We start from the raw sequence: 25,913 nt of genomic DNA, 5'->3' as shown, positions 1-25,913 counted from the left end.
ACATTTGATTTTAGTTGACACTTAATGTGGTATATGTGATGTAATAACTCCAAAAGAAAATATAAATTATACACAAAGGCAAATGTTTTTAAAAGGAATAAGTCATCTCTATCCTATTTGTGGAAAAACTGCATGTGAACTTCCAGTTAAGAAGTACTTAGTGAGTAACGAATGGGTGTGAATACTATTAAGTTACGAGCGACTGCAAGGACGACATAAGTTACGAAGAGTTTCAGGAAACATGTAAATTTAGGAATGATCTTAAGTACGAGGTTACAAAGTACATAGCATTACGAATGTTTTGGGAAACGCACCCATAGTCAGTAATTCCTGGACAGGTGAGCTGATTTGCATATTGCTTACTCAGATTAGGTATGAGGAACATCTAAGCTCACTTCACCCTCATGCCAACCTAGAGGCTCTGTCCAAACGAGGACCTGCAAGTGCCCACTTACATTTATCTTATGTAAAACACTTAAAATATTTCAAATCAAAAACTCAAAATATGATAATACATTTGACAGTATTCATATGGTAACCATGTTCAAATACACCATATAAATTACTGTGCAGGCATAATGTTACTCAATATTGTTGACTGCTATGATCCAGTTCAGGTTGAGATATCATAGTCAAAGTAGTCTGACTGTTGCAGTTGGAGCATGTCAGCAATGCACATGATTTATCCTCGATTCTCCTCTTTGGTCTCTGATTGGAAGAACAGGAATGGTCGTAGGTTTGTTCTGCATGGCCAAACTGTTCCTGTGACGTGTGTTGGTTTGGTGGGTATGATTGATGTTTTTTCCCCAGAAAGGAAATTTTCTGCTTCATCTGTCTTTTCTGAAAAAGACAAAATTTTTATATTTTTATCTTTAATTTCTTTTAACATTTTCGTTTTGTCTTTTTGTCTTATCTCCTTTTAGCTTTATGCAGTGCATTTTTAAACTTTGGTTTGCAAATAAGCTTCAATGCAGAATCACAACAGTAGATTCAAATGACTTAAAAAAAATAATAATAATAAAAAAAAGACAATATGTCTGCATTTCCTTTCATCAGCACATAAGCTCATAAAAGTGTTTCATAAAAGTGTGCAGTGTTTAAGCAAGACTGTACATTTAAGCATCTCATCAAATTCCTAAAAAAACAAAACCATGCAGAGTTTGAATTCATAAAGAGCTAACCAATGCTGGTTGAGATGGAAACAACAACAGTTCAGTGTGTCCCTAAAGCAAGGGCAAAAGCTGGAAACCACTCAAACTCATGCATGGCTGTGATTATTTTGATGCAACCACTGGTACCAAAAAGTGAGTGTTGGGGCAGAAAGCAGAGGAAACCCAAACAGGTTTTGGTTGGCACTTAAAGCACTGGTTATCGGTTTTCCCCTCCTAACCACTGGTGTAAGGAGACACTGGGGCAGGGCAGGACATTCATGTGTGTGAGTGTTCATACCAGTGTCCTCTCTGCTCATCCTGGTTGCAGTTTGGAAAGAAAGTGTTTTATGAACACTCACACAAACCGATGAGAAATGCTGATTTGTTTCCAGTACTCAGTACTCCAGTACTTTGTAGAGCTCTTTTGGTCTAATTTTCTAAATATTTTGTTATAATATATATATATATATATATATATATATATATATATATATATATATATATATATATATATATTAGGGGTGGGACGCGATTAAAAAAATTAATCGAATTAATCGGAAGCTTTGTAATTAATTAATCGAAATTAATCGCATTTTAATCGCATTTCAGTATTTAACATGAGAAATATTAATTTAAGTTTGAATGATGAATGAATCAATGAACATAATCATTAACTTCAACATCTTGTTTATTTTTCCACCAGTCTACTACGAAGACCAATATATGTGTAGTGTGCAGAAAACAGTTCAGAACATTGGAAATTCTGACCAAAAATGTTGTTTAATTTAGGGAGTTTTGCTCAGGATATTGGAAGAATTGAAGTAAATCAGAAGATGTTTTTAATACCATTTTAGATGGTAGACTTTCTTTAATTTCCCAGGCCTCTGCCATAGGCATCTTCATAGTGCCTAGAAGTGGTCTTCTGCATGCTCAAAGCAAATGACTGGATCTTCATCATCTATAGATTCATCATCTATAATATGAGCTGTCACACCAAGATCATTCTTGTTGCTAACAGAGGTCCAGTGATCCCCAGTCAGAGCCACATTTGTGGCACTCTTCACAATAACCTGTTTTAATTCTTTCCTCATCATACAGCTGCTGGATTTTCTTCGACATTGTCTTTCTGGGGTGAGTTTCCCAAAACGTTCTTAGTGCCAAGTACTTCGTCACCTCGTTCTTACGTACGAGGTTAAGAAGTACTTGGCGCTAAGAACGTTTTGGGAAACTCACCCCTGGACGGTAGTTCGTAACTTGCATCAGTTGACGCAATTCGCAGCGCTTCTTGTAAGCATTTATCTTCGACCACAGAGAGCGGACAACACAAATAATGTGACGCATCATGTATAAACGCGTGCGGAGTCGCGCGCTACGGCCATTCGCGAAAGTTTAATCCAGTCTTAATGGTCCAATGAAGGTCATTTAAAAACCAGGACGTTTCCGCACAGGATGTGAATTACGGACGTTTGGTCACCCTATCGTACTAGGAATACATTTAGCAGCTAAGTTATCATTACTGACCTGCGCGTTAAGCTGGGCGTACACTGTGCGATTTTTGGCCCATTTTCAGCCGATTTTTCACTCGTTTCGGCTCAATCGCGTGTCATGCATCGTATAGTTTACACAGGTAAACGAGGAACGATTCACACCTCACGACCAACTCCCGATCAGAAATCGCAGCGTCGCAAGAACATCAAACATGTTTGAAATTCAAATCGCTCCTCGTGAGAGTATCGCACTGTTGAAGCAGCTCCACGAGCCGACTCTCCCTGCGATTTAGTCGTACAGTTTGAGCTGGAGCTGAGTACACGATTTAAAATATCACACAGTGTACGCCCAGCTTTAGCCGCAACATGTTTTGCGTTGAGGTGGTAACGAAGGGCGGAAGTGCTCCTGTGATAAGCGAACTCCTTCCTACATAAAGTGTAAATAACACTATTTTTGTTTGTACTTCCATCTGAAAGTTTCTTATATTTAAATTTCCCATCCACCAGCGTAGCCTCTTCAGTCATCTCCATCATGATCATCTTATTGTGTGTCCATAATCTGTATGCCCGGAACTCGCGCACTGAGAAACATTCCACGGTGCAAAAGTGTCTCGTCCGTTAAATGCGTTAAAATGCGTTAATTTTTTTAGTGCGTTAATTTTCCTGTAATTAATTAATCGAAATTAACGCGTTAAAGTCCCACCACTAATATATATATATATATAAATTATTTTTCTCATCTGGAAATTCAGAATCGTTGGTGCAAGAATACAAGAACATGAGCAAACCGTTCAGTAAAGGAAGCAAATATGCACACTTGTTCAGTTCACTTGAACAGTTCACGGTCATATTCAAGCTTATAGCCTTCAATATATTGAAATCGTATTTGAGAACAGAGAACGAGCTAATTTTGTTCATGTGGAAGAGAAAATTAAATTTCCAAATTTATAGAAAGATAGCTGAATGTTCACTTACTAATAATAAAAACTGAAATATTAATTCAGACACTGGTATAAACAAACAAACAAATGTGTTTCTGATCACAGTAAAGTGTGCAATGGAAATAGTGATACATGTACAACACAAAAATTGAGAGCGAGAGTGAGAGTGGTTGAGATAATGTAGGTAAGAATGCAGCCTCTTCTATGGAAGACAGGGTTCAATCTTCCTCTGGGCAAGATTCCAAATACTGCAGTTGCATACCTCTGTAACATGACTTAAGTTGTAAGTTGCTCTGGATAAGGGCCAATGCACACATGTAAAAACAGAACAGGCAGCTAGCATGGACTGCAGACTCACAAAAGGTCCAGCATGGGCAAACACATGCAACATCAGACCACTGTTACTCATTCAGTCAGTCAAAACATCAGTCTTTTTAAACATGGTAAAAGCCTTGTTCTGGCCTCAGTTCTGGCCTCATGCTAGGGAAAAATACATCAGGAAGAGCATGTGGCTATCCCAAATGAGAAATGCAACTGATCTGATGTAATAAAAAAAACACACAGACAGAATCCCAAAGTGATGTAATGCTTATGTTTGAAGATTACCTATGCTTACAGATTTTATAAAATAATTCTGTAAAAAATAATTCTGTAAACAAAGTAAAAAGTCAAGCAGATTATTTCAGGTAAGACGTCACTCAAAGAAAAAAGATACCACTTAATGTTAATGCAAACTTGTCATAGACAAACGTGAACCGAGGCTAATAGAATAGGTAAGGCGACACTGAGGAAGACGTGTACGCTGTGGGTGGTGCTGCACGAACCTAATTTCACATCCAATCATGAACATGAAGGAGATTCTCTAACATTCTTACTTCACACGCAAATGGCACACACCTGAACACGCGCATACGCACACAGACACACACACACACAGACAGAGATAACCATTCAGCAAAAGGTCAGATACACCACACATGCACACAGAGACACACAGGGAGTGGGAGAGAGAGAGAGAGAGAGAGGACAGTAAAGAGACAAAATAAGAGATGGACAGAAAAAAGATAGCAAGAGGATGCGAGTGAGAAAGTGTCCACCACTGTTCATCACAGACCTAGAGTTCATGAAAGAGGGTGCAGTTGGCACATACTTCAGCTTTCCCTATGACTTGAAGCTCTTGGGACATCCGTTGCACGTGCCTCCTCTGGCAGGATTCTTTTTGTTTGAGGAGTGGGACCGCGTAGTGCACGACCGATCCCCTGTAGGATCAAACTGCATCAGGCAGAAAACCATGTCTGTAGGTATCAGCTCCAGGTCATATGGAGGGTTGGTGATTACAAACCTGTGACGAGAGAGACAGAGAGAATAAGGATGTATGTGTGTGTGCACGTGTGTGTCTCTCTCTGTGTAGAGAACATATGCAGGATACCTATGCCTTCATCATATAATCAATGCATTATGCATTTCTGCAAATCCCGAGATAATTTTAACTCGTTATAACGAGAAAACAACAATCGTTTTCCAGAGATTTATTTTTTTTTGTTATTGTATTGTATTGTCACGTGGTAACTGTCACGCTTTGATCCTCTTTCACCTTAGCGCAGCATGTTTGTTGATTGCAAGAGAAAACATTACCAGTCTTGTCTTTTAACCTTTTATTAAAAGTAAATAAGAAAACAGAGATCTCTGAAGAGAGTACACACAATCCTAACAACCCTACAATGTAACTTTGTGTGCAGGTCTCTACCTGAGACACTTTTCCTCCTGTACTATATAGTGTGCCCTGGGTATGAGCCCCTCTCATAGGAGCTGCACGTACATTCCATATGTTAAACCTACAGCTTTTTCTCTCTTATTTTGGAAGCGAGGTCTTCGCTTGCTGAACTTGTCAGATTGACTTACAGAGGCTCCTCTTATGCACCCTGTTTTTAGAAAACGGCAGGCACCTAGTCTGGGAATGAGCATACAAGCACTTTCCCAATCATTCTTGATAACAAGCAATTTGATTAATACTAGAATGTAAGCAAAACATAAAGTGATTAATATAAGAAATTTGATTAATACTTTAAGACTAGTCAAATTATATAGGGATTATGATAAGCTGCTTGATTAATACTGTAATGTAAACAAAATATGAAGGGATTAAAACTAATTTTGGGAAAACTAATGTTGTTTTCTCATTATAACGAGTTAATTATCTCGGGATTTCGGGAAAACGAATGTTGTTTTCTCATTATAACGAGTTAATTATCTCGGGATTTCGGGAAAACAAATGTTGTTTTCTCGTTATAACGACTTAATTATCTCGGGATTTCAGGAAAACTAATGTTTTCTCGTTATAACGAGTTAATTATCTCGGGATTTCGGGAAAACAAATGTTGTTTTCTCGTTATAACGAGTTAATTATCTCAGGATTTCGGGAAAACGATTATAAAAAAATAAAAATCTAAGGAAAATGAATTAAGAATAAGTTGCAGTGTACGTCCTCTTAGGGCTTCCGTACATAAGGAACAGGACGAAAACAACTAATCATTCAGTAAGTAAGCAATAAACTAATTCAAAATATTGGCTAAGCAACTGATCACGTGAACATGAAGTGTGCGTCATTTTGTCATTTTGATACAGAAATGGCAGAGACTGTAGACCAGGGGTCGGCAACCTTTGAGACATGGAGTGCCAACTTTAACATGTCCAGTCAATGAGTGTGCCACTATGGCGGCGAGTTTAAATTGTTGACCGAGGAGAGGAGGGGGGGGGGGGGGGGGGGGGTGTAAATGGACACAAATTAAGTATTATATCGCGATCGATCACCAAGTATAAACGCCTCCGCCGTTCGCGCGAGGTGTGCGTGCGGAATTGCGCGCTACGGTCACTCGTGAAAGTATAATCCATTAATATAATAATTTATATTAAATTATATATATTTTTGCTGATGCTGGTCCAGCGTGTCGCGTGCCAGTGACTATGCCTCGGCGTGCCAATGGTGGCACGCATGCCATAGGTTGCCGACCCCTGCTGTAGACGGTCAACCAGTTTCAGCTGTGGAAAATTCAATTAAAACAGGCGAATACACCACAATTAAGCCAACTACAGGAAAGTCTGATGTATGGAAGTCATATTCCATTGTAATTAATGGAGATGGAAATCGGCTTGTTGTGATAGATGTCAGAAAGTGTTGGTGTACGTCACCTGACGGCATGTGTTTGGACTGTGGTAAGAAATGGGACAGCGCGATCCATCGCTATATTGCTGTTTTAATAAATACATAAGAAAATTTCAAGTACTAAATGAAATTAATTCAATTCATATTAGGATTGCGGGCGGGGGGCGACAGAAATGTGTATGTGGCGGGCGGGTGCGGGATTAAAACAAGCGATTTTTTGGCTGGTGCGGGCGGGAGCGGGATTAAAACAAGCAGGTGCGGGCGGGAGCGGGATTAAAACAAGCGATTTATTGGCGGGAGCGGGTCTAAAACAAGCGGGAGCAGGCGGGAGCGGGATTAAAAAAGCAGTCCCGTGCAGACCTCTATCTTGGCGCAACAGAAAAAGCCCAATGATCCCCATTATGTTTCAGATGGGACCTCGTCCAGAAGACTCTAAAGCTCTTGACGGCTCATATACAGAGCATGTCCACCATATATGCAAGTGCAAGACCATTCAGAGCTTTAAAAACCAACAGTGCTATTTTATATTGGATTCTATAATGCACTGAAAGACAATGCAAGAATGCTAGTTATATGCTCTTTTTTGGAACCAGTTAGTAGTCTAGCTGCACTATTTTGGACCAACTATAAGCTCTGACGTTTCATTATTTCCGAAGTACGATGTTGTCACGTAGGGCTACGCCCCCCTCTCCTTGCTGTCACTCCGGTGTCTCTGTCCCTCATGTCTGTGTTGTTCCCTGCTCCTTGATCCCGCCCAGCTTGTCTGTTGCCCTGGTTTCCCCTGTCTGCCATGCCTTGTTATCATCGTCCTCACCTGTGTCTAGTTCACTTCCATGTATTTATAGTCCCTGTATTTCCCTAGCCCCTTGTCGGTGATTGTGTTTCTATATTCATTCCAATGTGATCCTGATTCTGTGTTGCTGTTTCGTGAGTACTTCTCGTCTTCGCTGCCCAGTCGCTCTGTGTTTCAATTTCCTGGTTTTGTTTGTTTCTTTGTTCTACCCGTGTTTTGGTTCAGGTTTTTGTTCTGTTATGCCTCTCCATGTTTCGTGTTCGGACTCCCTCTCAGATTTGACCAACGCCTTTCTGTTTGACCCTGATTTTGGAATTCCCTTTATTAAATCTCGCTCTCCTCAGCGTTTGTGTCCGCCTCCTCACTCCGTAGCATACGCTGCGTTACTGGTGCATTACAGTAATCCAGTAACAAAAGCATGAATGACGTTTTCAAGACTGGAAATATTAAGAAATGACATTAATTTGCAGATTGTTCTTAACTGAAAAACTTCCCTTGACCACTACATTTATCCTTCCATCCATCCATCGTCATTCACTTTGTCTGGGTTCGGGTCGCGGGGACAGTAGCCTAAGCAAAGAGGCCCAGGTTTCCCTCTCCCCAGCCAACTCTTCTAGCTCCTGTGGGAGGATACCGAGGTGATCCCAGGACAGCCGAGAGATATAATCTCTCTAGCGGCTCCTGGGTCTTCCCCAGGGCTTCCTCCCAGTTGGACATGCCTGGAGCACCTCCCTAGGGAGGCGCTCAGGTGGCATCCGGACCAGATGCCTGAATCACCTCAACTGGCTCCTCTCTACATGGAGGAGCAGTGACTCTACTCCAAGACTTTCCCTGATGACTGTGCTCCGTAACTTATCTCTAAGGGAGAGACCACTCGGGTTCAGATCGGAGAGGCCATTCCTCCCAATCACGCCCTTCCAGGTCTTACTGTCGTCCACATGAGCATTGAATCCCCCCAGCAGAACAATGGACTCACCAGAAGGGGCACCTTCCAGTATCCCCTCCAAGGACTCCAAGAAGGCTGGTTACTCTGAACTTCCATTTGGTGCATAAGCACAAGTCAACAGTCAGAGCCCGTTCCCCAACCCGAAGGTGCAGGGAAGCAACCCTCTTGTCTACCGGGGAAAACCCCAGCACACAGGCAGCAAGCCGGGGTGCTATGAGTAAGCCAACTCCAGCCCTCTGCCTTTCACCCTGGCCAACTCCAAAAAAGAATAAAGTCCAGCCTCTCTCGAGTGGATTGGTTCCAGAACCCAAACCGTGTGTTGAGTTGACACCAACTATATCTAGTTGGTATCTCTCAGCCTCGCACACCAGCTCAGGCTCCTTCCCAACCAGAGAGGTTACGTTCCATGTCCCAAGAGCTAGTTTCAGTAACCGAGCATCGGTACGCCAAGGCCCACGCCTTCGGCCACCACCCAATCCACAATGCACCAAACCCCTACTACTACCACCTCTCCCACAGGTGGTGGGTCCATGGGAGAGTGAACCCATATATCTCCTTCGGGCTGTGCCCGGCCGGGCCCCATGGGTAGAAACCCAATCACCAGGCGCTCGCCAAGGAGCCTCTCCCCCAGGCCTGGCTCCAGGGTGAGGCCCCGATAACCCTGATCTGGGCGAGGGTAATTGAGTCCTGTTATTTATGAGTCCCATAGGGGTTTTTGGATTACTCTTTGTCTGGCTCATCACCTAGGACCAAATTGCCTTGGGAGACCCTACCAGGGGCATTGACCCCCGACAACCTCACTCCTAGGATCATGTAGGCACACAATCCCCTCCGCCACGATAAGGTAATGATCCAAATTTAAAATCAGAATAAAAAAATAACTCCGAGATTTTTTAACCTGTGATTTCAAAAAAGGTTTTAAGGTGCCTAGAGTGTTAACTACTAATGTAGGCCCAAACAGAATAACCTCTGTTTTACCGTCATTCAATTGAAGGAAACCAAGTAATCCAATTCTTAGTATCTATGATACACTCATTAAGTCTACTTAAAGAACATTGATCCCCAGGTTTCAATGGTAAGTACAAATGCAGATGATTTGCATAGCAGTGAAATTAGATTCCATAATTTTCAATAATTTGACCATGTGAGAACATGTACAATGAAAAAAGAACAGGAGCTCAAATTGATGTTACAGTAGCAGAAGCAGATAGGAAATAAGCCAACTAAGAGCCACATCCTTAATCCAAATACAATGTTCCAAGCGTTCGATGAGTAGGTCATGATCAACAGTATCAAAAACAGCACTCAAGTCCAGTAAAGCCAATCCTGAACAATCTCCAGAATCAGCATTTAGTAAAAGGTCATTAGTAACTTTTAAGAGAGCAGACTTGGTGCTATGAAATGACCTAAAGTCTGAATGAAAAGTGTCTTAAATATCAATGCTGCCAATAAAAGATGATGATTGAGATAACACAGCTTTTTCCTAAAGACGTTAGAGAGAAAATATAGTTTTGATATAGGCCAATGATTACTCAAGACCTCTATTCATATTATGCTTCTTTAAAATAAGTTCTACTGAGAACCAGTAGAAGAGGAAATCAGTAGCGCCTGAAGAAATACTGTCACATTTACACATGTATTAAAGATCATAACCAACACGTATATCATGTGTAAACGTGACAAAGGTCTTAACCAATGCATGTATAATGTATAAACATGTGACAAAGGTCTTAATCAACACCTCAACACCTGTATAATGTGTAAACTAGGGATGTCCCGATCCAGCTTTTTGAACTTCAGATCCGATAGCGATATCAGCCGGTACTGGCCTATCTAAGCATGTATTAAAGTTTAAAGTTATTTTGCCAACTTACTTTGTTGTCACTCATGTTGAAAAGCATTTTACTCTTGATAACAAGTAGCCAGCTGAATTAGGTGTGTTTGAATAATACACAATGGTTGGTAAGGAGAAACTCACCTCTTTATTTAGAAATTAATAAACTCAAAATAGACAAAATAAAAAAATAAATCAGAAATGGCATTGGTAAAACAAGACTTAAAAAGCTATAAGCGCAAATAAAACTGTAAATGACTCTTGTTATTCCCTGGGCTTTGGCACTGTTCAGTGAGAGTTTGTCACGTTTCGCAAACATTTCTGCCAGTGTTAGTTGTGTAGAAACTTTCTTTTTGTCTTTGGTTTTCTTTAGAATCTCTTCATGTTGTTTATGGTGGTATTTCACTAAATGCTTGACTAGATTGGTTGTATTAAAAGTTCTTACAGCTTTACCACCATGCTTGACCTTACTGTGGCATATGTTGCACTCTACCTCTTCGTCTTTGTCGTCCTTTAAGGTAAAATAATCCCACACATTTTTATCGATAAAAATGGCTGACTTAATGGTTAGGAGATGCTACTAACTAAATTGGGGAGATGATATGCTCATGTGCTGAAGGTGTGCTGGAAAATGCGGACCGGATTTTACTCTCACTGGCGAAAACACAGCAAAAATTGGAAGGGATTATCTAAAAGGGTGTGCTTAAAAAAAAAAAAAACGGATCGGGGGTCTGGATCGGCATTTTCTAGTGCCTGCCAATACGATACCGATACGCATTTTTTGCAAATATCAGTGGCCAATTCGATCCAAATATCGGATCGGGACAAGCCTAGTGTGAACATGTGACAAAGATCTTAACCAACATATGTATAATGTGTAAACATGCAACAAAGACCTTAAGCAACATGTGTAATATGGAAACATGTGACATGCATGTGCAGCTGCAGGTGACTCACCGCTTCACACAGTCAGTCTCAGTGGTGCGGGGCATGTCCAGTAACCGGTATATTCCAAAACACAGCATGTTGTATGTTTTTATTGCCTGGCAGAATAATTCACCATATAAACCTCCTTCCTGTAAATAAAACAATTATACTTATATAAATACAATACCGTTCAAAAGTTTAGGATCACTTAGAAATGTTCTTATTTTTGAAAGAAAAGCAGTTTTTTTCAATGTAGCTAACATTAAATGAATCAAAAATACACTCTATACTTTATTAATGTGGTAAATGACTATTCTAGCTGTAAACTGTCTGGTTTTTATTGCAATATTGACATAGATGTATGGAGACCCATTTCCAACAACCATCACTCCAGTGTTCTAATGGAACATTGTGTTTGCTAACTGTGTAAGAAGGCTATTGGATATTTAGAAAACCCTTGAAAACCCTTGTGCAAGTAGGTTAGCACAGCTGAAAACAATTTTGCTGATTAGAGAAGCTATAAAACTGACCTTCCTTTGAGCTAGTTGGGAATCTGGAGCATTATAATTGTTGGTTTGATTAAACTCACAAAATGGCCAGGAAAAGACAACTTTCAATTGAAACCCAACAGTCTATTCTTGTTCTGAGAAATGAAGGCTATTCCATGCGAGACATTGCCAAGAAACTGAAGATTTCCTACAATGGTGTGTACTACTCCCTTCAGTGGAGAGCACAGACAGGCTCTTTCCAGAGTAGAAGGAGAAGTGGAAGGCCCTGCTGCACAACTGAGCAAGAAGACAAGTACATTAGAGTCTCAAGTTTGAGAAATCGACACCTCACAGGTCATCAACTGGCAGCTTCATTAAATAGTACCCGCAAAACGCCAGTGTCAACGCCTGAAGAGGCGACTCCGGGATGCTGGCCTTCGGGGCAGAGTGGCAAAGAAAAAGCCCTATCTGAGACTGGCTAATAAAAGAAAAAGATTAATATGGGCAAAAGAACCCAGACATTGGACAGAGGAAAATTGGAAAAAAGTGTTATGGACAGACGAATCAAAGTTTGAGGTGTTTGGATCACACAGACGAACATTTGTGAGACGCAGAACAACTGAAAAGATGCTGGAGGAGTGCCTGACACCATCTGTCAAACATGGTGGAGGTAATGTGATGGTCTAGGGTTGCTTTGGTGCTGGTAAAGTGGGAGATTTGAACAAGGTAAAAGGGATTTTGAATAAGGAAGGCTATCACTCCATTGTGCAACACCATGCCATACCCTGTGGACAGCGCTTGAGTGGAGCCAATTTCATCCTGCAACAGGACAATGACCCAAAGCACACCTCCAAATTATGCACAAACTATTTAGAGAAGAAGCAGGCAGCTGGTGTTTTTTCGGTAATGGAGTGGCCAGCGCAGTCACCAGATCTCAATCCCTTTGAGCTGTTGTGGGTACAGCTTGACCGTATGGTACGAAAAAAGTGCCCATCAACCCAATCAAACTTGTGGGAGCGGCTTCTGGAAGCATGGGGTGAAATGTCTCCAGATTACCTCAGCAAATTAACAGCTAGAATGCCAATGGTCTGCAATGCTGTAATTGCTGCAAAGGGAGCATTCTTTGACGAAAGCAAAGTTTAAAGTAGAAAATTTTTTCAAATAAAAAAAAACATTATTTCTACCTTGTCAATGTCTGGACTATATTTCTAGTCATTTTGCAACTCATTTGATAAATAAAAGTATGAGATTTCAGGGAAAACACAAAATTGTCTAGGTGACCCCAAACTTTTGAACGGTAGTGTTTATATGTTATTCTGACCAAATTGTAAAGCCAAATACACTGTATATGTGTCTAAAATTCTTACATGCACTAATTGAAACATAAAACTCTACTTTGCCCTTCAGGAGTCTGCATGAAACACCATGACACAATGCATTTAAAACAACATAAGGCCCTAGTCTAGCTCTGAACACAGGTCACACACCAAACTGTACACTAGCTGGAATCGCTGAGTAATCAGTTTTATCAATGTATTGTGACGCAGTGGTTTATATAATAGTAAAAACACCACAAGGATTTTAACAGAAACGGGCAAATCCAAGCGCTGAACCACAAAATAATTGGATAATTGAAATCTCCAGCAAAACCATGCTGTAAACAATATGAAAGAAAAAACAGTGAATGGCATGGAAAAAAGATAACAAACATGAAAAAACATGAAAAAGCAACTCAGGACGCCAGGGGAAATAGCTGGCTCTCTAAAGCAAGATAAGTGCAAACAAACAGCGATGAACTTGAGATGTGCCAGAGAAAATTTTTTTTTTTACATATATTACAGCACCATCCTTAATCATTCCAAGACGCAAAGGTAACTTTTTAGAGCTACTTTTAGAGCAAACCAACAGAAATGCCTCAAAAGTTGGCAATTTCTGCAAGTTTGTACAAGAGACGTCAACGAACGGTTTTGTCCGTTCTTACCATGATTTATGTCCTGAAATGTGTGGGGTTGTTTGCTGTAGCTGGAACTCATGACATCTATTAGACAGGATTCTCAAGGTCTGTTAGTTACATCTATTAGTGACATTGAGGTTGGTTTGCCATCCACACTGCTAACACATTGCTCCCCTGGCACTGGACTAGGGCACCACAGCCCCTTAGTGATCACCAGTGTTGCGAACAGTGATGGCTTAGTTACCTTGAAAAAGTAATCCGATTACTGATTACTGATTACTCCTTTTAAAAGTAAATTAGTTACGTTACTGATTACTTGATTTTAAAAGTAACTACGTTAGATTACAAGTTACTTTAGTAGTTACATTCAGCAGCAAAATAATTTTTTCCAATACTCACTTTATTGGAAGTGCATTTTTAACAGTAACAATGTATTGAAGCAGGTTCGGTAACCAAGGCAGAAACTGCTTAATCCAAAAATCTCGAGGAGGGAAACTTTATTGATAACGCAACCCTGGCGCGAGCAGGCTACCCCCCCCCCCCCTAGTGTCACTTAAAGGGCTAAGACTCCTTGAGTGTCCAAGTGTCCGTTAGGGAATTCGCCGTGAGGAGTAGTAGTCGCTACAGTATCTCCTGACATTACGTTTGTGTAGCTGCGCGGTATTATTTGTACATTTATTTGGTAACGTAATACAAGCGAACTGTTCAGTCGGACAGCTATTTGTTGTGAAACTAAATACCATTACAATTTAAAGCATTTTCAAGTAGGCTACGTTAGTCAAAATTCCAGCACATTTCAAATGTGGAACACAATGCAACATTAAAATTCTTAAGGTAAATGTTCCTTCCCCTGTTTTTGAGGGGTGTTTCTTTATACTACCACATATCGTTACGGGAGGACACTGCAAAAAATGACTTGTAAAACGTGCTCGCGCTCAGCGTGCGGAGTCGAGCGCTACGGTCAGACGCAAAAGTAGAACTGAGCCAAGAAGAAAGCAAAAATATATATTTTACTAGGGAAAATAAAAATTGTAACGCACAGTTACTTGGATAAGTAACTTTAATCTGATTACTGGACTGGAAATAGTAGCACGTTATATTACTCATTACCGAAAAAAGTGGTAAGATTAGAGTAACGCGTTACTAAGTAACACGTTCCTGACATCCCTGGTTGCGAATAACGCCGTTAAAAGTTAGGTAACGGCGTCATTTTGTTAGTAACGGGATAATATAATTAATTACTTTTCCTGTCGTTACAACGCCGTTGACGTTACTGGTCATTAAAAGCGGTGCGTTACTATATATTGATATACTAACAGTAATCCGAGTGGACCGCTGCCCAGGCTAGTGAGGAGTAAAAGATCTTGATAGGTCACAGTTCTCGATGTAACACCTGTTTAACTTAACAAGTCAGTAAGCGATCGGCTATGGCAACGTTATGGTAGCCAATCAGAGCCAGTGTTTTTACAAGCGTGCCGGAGAAGAGGCAGAAATGGTGAGTCAGGAGCAAGCCAAAGAAAAATTAGCATTTTCAAGGTGGCGATATAAACATTATTTAAGTAAATACTTGGAAGTTCCTGAATGTCTACCAGACTGGGTATTTGATTTATTTAATTAAGAATAGAGGTTTTATTGTTAAGTTTACTTCTGTTGTGAACAAACCAGTTGTCTCAGGTTGAGAGAATTTAATTTAATTTGATAGATGTAAATGCACTTTATATAGTGTAACTGTTTACTTTAGCTTTTTTTTTATATATACAAAGATTTGGGAATTTAAAGGATTTTATCCTGCACTGGTCTGTTGATGTGCAATAAATATCAAAAGTTAAACACCTTTCTGATCTACTCATTTCAACTGACTGTGAAAACTGCTTTTTCAAAAAAATCCTTATTCAATGGCATATAACTTTTTTTTTACTGTAATGCAAATTACATGCAAAGTTACTTTCCCTGGTAACTAGTTACTTTTATTATAGAGTAATTCAGTTACTAACTCAGTTACTTTTTTGAGCAAGTAGTGAGTAACTATAACTAATTACTTTTTTAAAGTAACGTTCCCAACACTGGTGATCACTAATGTGCACTTTGTAAGTCATTCTGGATAAGAGAGTCTCCTAAATTTCCAAAATGTAAATGTACACTCTGGATTCATGAAATTTGTGCTATTTTATGGATTCTTTACCTTAAGCAGTGGTGGACTGGACAGTAACTAAATAAATGTAATTCACTATTGTACTTTTTTGTTTCTTTACTCAAGTATTTCCATTTTAATATCTTTTTAATTTAACTCCACAACATTTCAAAATCAAATATTTTACTTTTTACCTAACTATGTGAAATATGTTGTTCCTTCAGGCATATGTGTTCATTTCAACACCAGTGCAACAGCGTAACATTTTCGGAGAACATATCCCTAAATAAAAATGGCTACTGAAAAAGAAATTGTAACTCACCACAAAACCCATGGCCTTATCTGAGTAACATTTTTTAAGTAGTCAAAAATAACTGCTTAGTAGTTCGTTTTCAAGTGCCTTTTCTGCTTGCCTCAGTCCCATAAGATTTCTTCTTATACAAATTCCTCATCCATTCTAAGGAAACACGTAGAGATAGGATATTTTCATAGGACAACTGGTTATTCTTCTTAATGAGAAATCTAACCATATCTTGGAGCAAACCATTTTTTTTGTGTATGTTAAAATAAGTCCGCCATTAACATGGTATACACAACAGTTAGTTAGCTAGCTAACTAGTCAAGTAGTGTATTGTTGGTACACAACCAAAAACTGCCTTAGCAATGTACTCGTCATGTAGATATTTGTTTTACCATAGTTCATAGTATTTGGTGCTTTCAGCTGCCTAAATGCACTGAAATTGTGAAACAAACATTCGAACAGCACTTTACGTTAGAAAACAAATTCTATTTTGACAGGTTTTACATGCAGAGCAAGCTGCTAAATATTAGAGCCTTTACTTTATTTTCAATACTTAAGTACATCTAAAGGCCAATACCTTTGTACTTTTCCTCAAGGACTAAAGGGAAGACTTCTTAGGTTGTGGTTTAGGTTTGTGAATAACTTTGTGTGTCTGCATCCCCGATATCCTAATAAAATTGTCTTTGTGTCAGTGTGTGAATACTATTGTGTGTATTTGAATGCCATTGGTGGATGGTGCTGTGCCCTGGGTGTTGTCCTCTGTCGCCTCCCTGTACCTGATTCGGTCCCCTAGGAGCTGAGGTTTCTGGTTGAGACCACTCTGTGCAATTGGATACCATGCTCTCTGGCATGTAAGCGGAAGTACAAGCTATGTCTTAATTGTAAGGCAGCCTTAGGTTCCTTGAAAGGCAGAATATAAATATTACTTCATATTTCTACATCTCACCCTGAGCTCAACAAAGGGCCCTTCACACAGGGACACCTGCGTCACACGACACCTGTCCCTCTTGGCCAGAGTCTCAGGGGTGCTGTAACCCCCATGCAGGATGTTCTCCTCCGCCAACAAACTCTCCAGTTCTGGGGTGGATCCACCTGTGACCAGTGTCCGGATCAATGAAAGAATGTTATCATTGAAGTAAGTCTGTTATGGATAGAGAAACAGAAAGGGAGAGAGAGAGGCATCAGAGAATGTAGAGACAGAATATTAGCTCATAACAGCATTAAATATAACTGCTAAAATAAGATGTTTCATTACCCATATCTCTGTGTGTGCTTGTTTGTGTATTAAGTGTGTGTGTATGTGTGTGTGTGTGAACACTCACAGCACTCATTAAAGAGTCAAGCACACTGATAGTGAATGCTGTCCCACATGCAAAGGGTTGTGTGATGTACAGTTCACTGTCTGGGTCATCATCGTCATCCTGTTCCAGGTACTGCACATTACCGTCATTCACTATGAACACACACACACACACACACACACACACACACACACAAATACAAACACACATATAACACAACACATATTCTTAGATCATATTTATACAATACAAATACATCTATAAAACACATTCAGTCAAAATACCATTATTACCCAAACACGCATATATTGTGTGTACACAAACATATACACACTTGCACATTCAATGACATGTTACAAACACATCAACAAATACACATACTCAAATGATCACCAATATCACCCAAACACACACACACACCAGTGTTCCTTACCAAGCTCGGTTATCATAGGGATTGAGGTACCCCTGCTCCTATCCTGTATCATACACCCTGAGTTCAGCAATATGTCCGCTTTTGCTAGAGACAAAACACGCACACACGCGCGCACACACACACACACACACACACACACAGGATTCAGAAACCTGTGAGATTTATCTAGCAAAGGTTCAGCAGAAAGCATCAGGCGGCAAACCTGTGTCAGTTGCAAGGAAAAGTATGTTAACCCTTAGGGATCACTTGGATTGCTGCAAAAATTGGTCATTAAATGTGTTCTGATCTTCATCTAAGTCACAACAATAGGCAAACAGTCTGCTTAAACTTTTTTTGTTTGCATGGTTTTATTGAACACAACATGTAAACATCCACAGTGCATGGTGGAAAAGTATGTGAACCCCTAGGCAAATTACATTTCGAAGAGCTAAGGAGCCAGGTGTCAGCCAACCTGGTCCTATAAAATCACCCACACCAGTTTTGAGTTTGCTGTTCTTAAGAAGCATTGTTGATGTGAATCATGTCTCACACAAAAGAGCTCTCAGAAGACCCATGTTCAAGAATTGTTGACTTGCATGAAGCTTGAAAGGGTTACAAAAGTATCTCTAAAAGCCTTGATGTTCATGTGTCCAAGGTAAGACAGATGGTCTACAAATGGAGAAAGTTCTGCACTGTTGCTACTCTCCCTAGGTGTGAGCATCCTGTAAAGATGACTGCAAGAGCACAGTGCAGTGTCAGCTAAAGACTTATAGAAATCTCTGGCACATGATAACATTTTTGTTGACAAATCTACAATACGTAAAGCATTACACAGGAATGGATTTCATGGAAGGACCCATCGCTGCACGTTTGAAGTTGGCAAAAGAGCACCTGGATGTTCCACAGTATTACTGGCAAAATATCCTGTGGAGAGATGAAAACAAAATTGAGTTGTTTGGAATAAACAACTCAAAAAAACGGACTGTGTCTAATGTTATGACTTAGATGAAGATCAGAACACATTTGATGACCAATTTATGCAGAAATCCTAAGGGATACTTTTTCTTGCAACTGTATCTGTACAATATATGATTTTATATTTCATGACATTTTATATTAGTGTTTGTGTTCATGTGTGTGAATTGTGTTGTATTCTGTTTTATCATTTTGTATATGTGAGGTATGCTGTGTGTGTGTGTGTGTGTGTGTGTGTGTGTGTGTGTGTGTGTGTGTGTGTGTGTGTGTGTGTGTGTGTGTACATTAGGGATGTGGAGATACACATGTCTGCGATTCGACTGCACCGGTAGATTCAACGTGCATCGGGTTTAATTTGCGGGCGAATTCACGATGCATCGCCTCTAGCCTTTTTGCATTGGCAAATACCATGATTAAATCGGGTGTTTTGTTTTCCAGTATCTATTCCTTATTCTAACATTTTCAGAGGCAACATATTTTTTATTTTTATTGATTTCTTTTTTTTTTTTCTCGAGGCAACATAAATGCACCATCGTGTCCTCAGGTACTGACGCAAACATGCAGATGTACACAACAAAGATGGAGGGAAACGAGAGCATTAGCAAAGACAAAGATATTTAAGGCACCAAAAAAGACACACAAATCAAACGTGTGGCAATATGTCGGGTTTTTTAAGCGATGTGGTCAACTTGACAAGACGCACGCAATCTGCAAACAATGCCGTGGGGCTATCAAATACGTTAGTAGCACAACGAACCTGGCGACACACATGAAAAGACGGCAACGGTGTGGACATCTCTGCGACCGCTACCCCCTCGTAAGTGTAGCAGACAGTAGTGTTGCAGATCATAATATTCACTATGTTCATAGAGAGTAAAGTAGAATTGTGCTATTGAGTTAAGAAAACTGATGGGTTAGGCCAATACATCCTCAAACCTCAACTAACTGTATCGAATGATCACTTATCAAACCGAATCCTCATATAATAAGTCATATCGTTACCAATCATTTTTTAATCGCATCATATCGTGAACAGGAGTGATTTGTATCTCATCGTATCGACAAGGGGTTTCAGAGTATCGCAGTTATATCGCATCGGTGGCAGTGTATCGAGATGTGTATCGAATCTAGCTTAGTGATGAAGATATACATCCCTAGTGTACATACCAAGCTCTGCGATGATGCTGCTTTCCATAGTGGATTCCATGGGGATGTTGCTTTGCAGGGTAAAACTCTGTCTCATCAGACCATGCACAGGGCTGTTTTCAGCATTTAAACAGTCCATACCTGGAGGAGTGAAGCCTGCAGAGATTGTAATGTACACACACACACACACACACACACACACACACACACACACACACACACACACACAAACACAAAGGCACTATATTATACAAGACTCTCAGTCTCCAGATCAGAGTGAAGTTTTAGGATGCCACACTGGATGTGTATGTTTGCTGGACACATAGATGTGTCTGTCTACCAGGGTACCCGCGGGTCCTTAAAAAGTCTTAAAATGTCTTAAATTTATTTTTCCATATTCAAGGCCTAAAAATGTCTTAAAATGTCTGGAATTTTATGAGGGGAGGCATTAAATTATTATAAGTGTGTGTTGTTCAGTTGTTCTGGCGCGATGTGAACTTTGCCGAATCTAGCGCTAATGCAGAAAATAACCGCTCCAGGGTCCTAGTGCTAGATTCCTAGCGTTGGAGTATACGGCCTCAACAACGTCAACAATTTTCGTTCACCACCCCCCCCGTCAACAATTCTCGTTCGCCGCCACCCCCCCCCGTCAACGATGTGGAACACACCTGCATCCCCGGTAATAGTATTATTTTTTCTTGTGAGAGGTATTAAAAAGGTCTTAAAAGTCATTGAATTTGAGATTTAAAAATGTGCAGATACCCTGGTCTACTCTATAGATATAATGTTTGATTGCAATTGTGTTTGTGTGTCTCTCTCTGCCTGGTCATATGCAGGGTTTTACAAATACTGAGGTCCATTATCCCAATAATTACCAGATTACTACACCCACAGTAAAGCAAAGACACCAGTGGTCAGATCAGATGCATCAATTATCATAATAATAACTACATTATCTTGGTGTTGTACAATGTCTTTGTAGAACAATATCTGTTGGCCCATTATTTCACTTTCATGCATACTTTGGAAAAGATTCTCAGGCCTGAACCTCAGTGGTGGTTATAACTGTGTGTATTTGTGTTTGTGCACAAATGTGTGTACCATGTGAATTTGCCTGCAGAAGACTTATGGAATCTTCAAACCGCATGGACTGAATGTTGAGTGAGCCCAGGATGCTCTCCTTATCCTGCATTGAAGTGTCCTCTTCATTATTCTGAGTGGCTGAGATGATGACGCACATGTCACACAGGTTGATGTTCACAGCTCTCAGATTTGCTCTGCTCAGTGGAGAGCCCTTCACAAACACAAAAACACCAAATAATCAACAAAACAGTTAAACACTGATATAAGTTAAGTGCATTCACAAGTCTATTTGAAATGATTCAGTTCAGCTGTTGACATCTTTTCCAGCTCAATTCAGTTATTAACATTTGTAAATAAACTATTGATGTCAGTGACAATATAAGTGAGTTTTGACCAAATGTTAATACAGCTAAGGCGCTTGAAAAACCAATGGAGCAGACTCACAGGTAAGATGGAGACTTTGGGGAAGATGTTGAGTGTGTCCCACTCCTTCTTTAGGTAGTCTAGTGAGCCCACGAAAATGATAGGCTTCAGCTCATGAAAGTGGAAGTTACTGGCCCTGAGAGGCATCACCAGGTTCCTCAGGCCCATTACAGCTGACTTCACATCACCAAAGACACACACCACAACATGGCCACTCACAACTGTCATCGATGCTTCACTGCGAGTCTGAAGGAAAACAGAAACCAGCACTGTTAGCCATGACTAAACTAGCGCTGTTAACCATGACTAATGAAGCACTATTTGCTGAAACTAAAGTAGATCTGCTGTCCACAGCGGATATCTTTGGAAACAATCAAAGAATTTTCAGTTAAATTCCTAGGGTCTTCTAGCTGTCCAGAGTTAACACACATGCAGCAATGGGCAGCCACCTGCTGCAGCGCCCGGTGATCAGTTTGGGGGTTTGGTACATTGCTCGGGGGCAGGTCAGCCATGCTGTTGAAGTGTCGTGAAGTGACTAAGCTAAGAATTAAACATACTCTTAATGTTTCTTTTTCATATAATCTGTATTAAAAAATGTAAATGTGCCGTATTTTTGTCAATTGTGATTTTTACACTGCAATCGAAATTTGTCCTCCGCTTTTAACCCATCTGTGCAGTTAGAACACACACACACACACTAGTGATTACTAGGGGGCTGTGGATCACACGTGCCCAGAGCGGTGGGCAGCCCTAGCCCGGCGCCCTGGGAGCAGTTGGGGTTAGGTGCCTTGCTCAAGGGCACCTCAGTCATGGCCTCAGGTCTGGGAATCAAACCCACGACCCTCTGGTCACAAGACCAGTTCCCTACCACCAGGCCATGACTGCCCCCCGCGTCATTTATCTGTACTTATTAGATCCAGTCAACTGTGTTGACTGAAAAAAAAGAGATTTTTCTTCTTAATTAGCTCCTTTAGTTCATGATACATTGGTTGTTTCATCATTAGGCGGTTGATGCCATGGTTTCACTAGGAGACACTTAGAGAATGACATCGCCTGTAAAGCCACATTCAACCACAGCACACCAGTGATACCTTCACTAGTCATGATACCTTCACTATACCTTCCCTATAGCCATACTACATATTTTGTTTACTGGACTGACCCGGGAACTTTAAGAACTGAACCTCCTATTTAAACTATAGTAGAGTCCTTCTGTGTATCGGGTACTCACCAACATGACATCCTCTGTATGTGAACTACACCAAAACTGACCAGTATGACTGCCTCTCTATGTATTAGACTACAGCAGTACTGACCAGTACAGCCTTCTCAATGTCTCTTGGGGGGCACCAGTGGAACATTCCTGTGGAGTCGTACCTCTTCACATTATCATCCATTGTGTCCATTATTGGTCTGGGGACAAGTAGACATTCATAGCAGGAAGAAAGGGATAAAAAAAAAACAGGCTAAACCATTGTGGCTGTGGTCGGGGTAGCAAAACCCCACCACTGCTAAAGGAAGACAAAGGAAAACATGCAAAAATATCACTGTTTTAAAGAATAGTTCATATATTATTAGGCCACACCCATACACACAGTTTCTCTCCCTTTCTGTCCATCTTGCTCCCTCTCTCCATATCACCTTTAGTGGCTATTTCATTTTGTCATTTATCTGTACTTGAATGAAATCCTGTTCAGAGTTCCTTACCCACTAATAAGAATGGCACCAGTGCTTCCAATTCAACTTCTCTAATAAAGGATTAATTAATTCAGTATTCAGTTCATCAGTTGATGCATGCATATTTCAACATCCACTTAGGTGTAGTGCCTGCAGACAGGCAAACTGATCTCTCTCTCTCACACACACACAAACACACTGTTACCTTGAGTTTTGTGGAGAAACTTTGGTTGAATCCCTCATTCCTTCATTCTGCAGTGTTTTATTAGATTTCACAGATGAATATGGCTCTGCCTCACCTGCAAAATCAAATGCATCCGTTTTGCCTATAGTCACAACACGAATTTGCTTATTTGGCCAAGTGCCCAATTTTCACAAGCTAAAACTTCTGATGGCCAATAATATCCCTAGTGTTTTGTAGACTCCAACAGTACAGAGGCTCCAACAATATCCGTCAATAATTAGTGAACATGTTTAGCGCTGTGCTCTATACAGGAATCTATAGGCCTACAGCCTCTGGGTACAAGAGGGAGAAAGATGGGGGAAGACACACAAACAAGAAAACGAAGAGAAGTTGAAAATACACATGTATATACAATACTGGTCAAAAGTATGAACACACCTTCTCATTCGATGATTTTTCTTTACTTTCATGACTATTTACATTTTAGATTCTCACTGAATCAAAACTATTACATGTACACATATGGAAATATGTAGTAAACAAAAGTATTTACAACATAATTCCACTGCAAAACTCAAAACACATTTATTTTAGGATCCTCAAAGTAGCCACCCTTTGCTTTGATGACAGTTTTCATAATCTTATGAAATTAATATTCATATTTCAATTTGTAAAGCAGACCTTCCAAATAAGAGACACACAGAAAAACAATATATGTGTTCACTATTTATTCAACAAAACTGAATATCTGCCAAGTGCAAAAGTATGTGAACTCTTTTAGTTAGTAGCTTGTGGAATTTTTGCCCACTCCCCTTTGCAGAACAAAGCACCTGAGTAGTTGGAAGGACATCAGGCATGTACACCCGTACAAATCTTGCCACAGCATGAAATTGAGGTTCAGACTTTGACATGGGCCAATCCAGAGAGCAAATCTTCTCTTTGTATGCATTGTTGACTTTTCTCCAAACATGGTTCTTGTGGTTTTGGTCAAATCATTACATTTTGGACTCATCTGTCCAGAGAGTGAACTTCCATAAAGATTTTGGTTTGTCCACGTGCACTCTGTCAAAGTTTAAATGGGCAACTTTGTTCTTTCTTGAGAGCAGAGTCTTCCTTCCTTCTCAATGTCTGTTGATTTTTTTGCCTGATTGTAGACACATGTGCATTTATCCCCGATACTGCCAGAGATGTCTGCGACTCTCTGGAGGTGATGTGTGGTTTGACATTTACCTTAATTTCCCCCCCAGTGCTTCTTGGTGTAAATCTACTTCTGGGTAGAGTTGCAGTGATGCTGAGTGCCCGGCGTTTGTAAATGATTTGCCAGAATCCTTTGAAAGCTTGGCATTGTGGGTGTGTGCATGACAGTGGTTTGATCGTTTTCCTCTCCCTTTTAATCAGTGTGGCTCAAATATTTTGCCACAGATTTCTCATTTGATTTGTTTGCTTAATTGATTACTTGAGCACTCACGTGTTTCACCTGAGTCTTTCACCTAATTGATTTTACCAATGCAGCTGTGGTTCATTTACTTTTGCAAATTTTTCATATTTCATGAAGTCTGCTGGTAACTCATTTCCCTCAAAACAAGTAAATGGAATTGATTAACATAAACCTGACATTTCATATACAAAAGCTCATGATGATGAAACAACAGAATCATGGTAAAACAAAAATATTAACTACTCAAGGTAGTTTTAAGTAAAAGTAAATAATGAAATAACACCTTGTCATGCTATGTTAAACCAAAATAGATGGTTTAATAGATGGCAATAGATTGTAAAGTTCTTCAGAGCCACCCATTACTGGACTGTTTGGGATACAATATATTAAAATAGGATTCATTAGCAATGGAGTGGCAGCACCATGTTATTCTCAGCAGTAACTGCGAGAACCAAATACAAGTCGACGAGAGAACGTGGAGATTGACAAAGTCAAGCCAGTTAGTGATTACTGCCAATTGTGTGACTGCCAGAAAGACTACAGCAAATAGAACCATCATCATAACCACAAATACTTCAATAGAAAGGGTATAACTACTAGCCACAGTAATACTTTTCAGCAATGGAAACACTGTGGTGGAGGTAGATATAAAACCATTGTAAACCAATGCTAAGTTAAATCCATCAAATTTCCTAAAAATGGCAATCTTCTCTCCAAATCTTTCACAAACTATGAGATGGTAACCAATGTCCACCTTGACAGGGACCCTCCCCCACCATTAGAAAAGCTTCTATCCATCATGTTTCTTGTGTTCCTGTCCTGCAAATTTTACATGAGCATTTTTATAATAAAAGGATGAACACCAAGCTTGACATAGAATAGCTTATTACTGGTCAAGACATGCTTAGCAGGTTAGTCCCACTGATTGATTGTCACCATGGGCAGTTGTGGTACACTCCTCGCTCACACTATGAGTGAGAGACCCAACAGATTTGAATCTAATCTTTCCTTATTTTAATTTGTTTTTGTTGGTGTGCTTAATTTTAGCTGAGGTTTTTCAGCAATTGCTCAACACAGCGTAATTCAAGCAAACTCACCATGTTGTGTTGATTGAGACTAGATTGTGTGGCCAGCAGCCCCGTCGACAGGGGGGGACAA

At 40.1% G+C, this 25,913-nt stretch overlaps 1 protein-coding gene across 1 annotated transcript; it reads right to left on the bottom strand.

Annotated features, from left to right (window-relative positions):
- Positions 1-579: 579 nt before the first annotated feature.
- LOC143510486 (calcium-activated potassium channel subunit alpha-1-like) lies at positions 580-23,425 on the bottom strand. The gene is made up of 11 exons (XM_076999879.1): positions 23,339-23,425; positions 22,773-22,869; positions 21,478-21,702; positions 21,052-21,244; positions 19,972-20,106; positions 17,851-17,934; positions 17,439-17,569; positions 17,063-17,257; positions 11,273-11,391; positions 4,730-4,921; positions 580-840 (listed from the first exon to the last, which is right to left on the bottom strand). Exons 1-10 carry the CDS (start codon positions 23,374-23,376, stop codon positions 4,741-4,743), a joined length of 1,398 nt encoding a protein of 465 aa, XP_076855994.1. The 5' UTR covers positions 23,377-23,425; the 3' UTR covers positions 580-840; positions 4,730-4,740.
- Positions 23,426-25,913: the final 2,488 nt, after the last annotated feature.

Source organism: Brachyhypopomus gauderio, chromosome 3 (genome assembly GCF_052324685.1).
Source record: "Brachyhypopomus gauderio isolate BG-103 chromosome 3, BGAUD_0.2, whole genome shotgun sequence".
NCBI lineage: Eukaryota > Metazoa > Chordata > Actinopteri > Gymnotiformes > Hypopomidae > Brachyhypopomus > Brachyhypopomus gauderio.
Note: the sequence above shows the minus strand (reverse complement) of the source record. Positions and strands in the feature narration are given on the sequence as shown.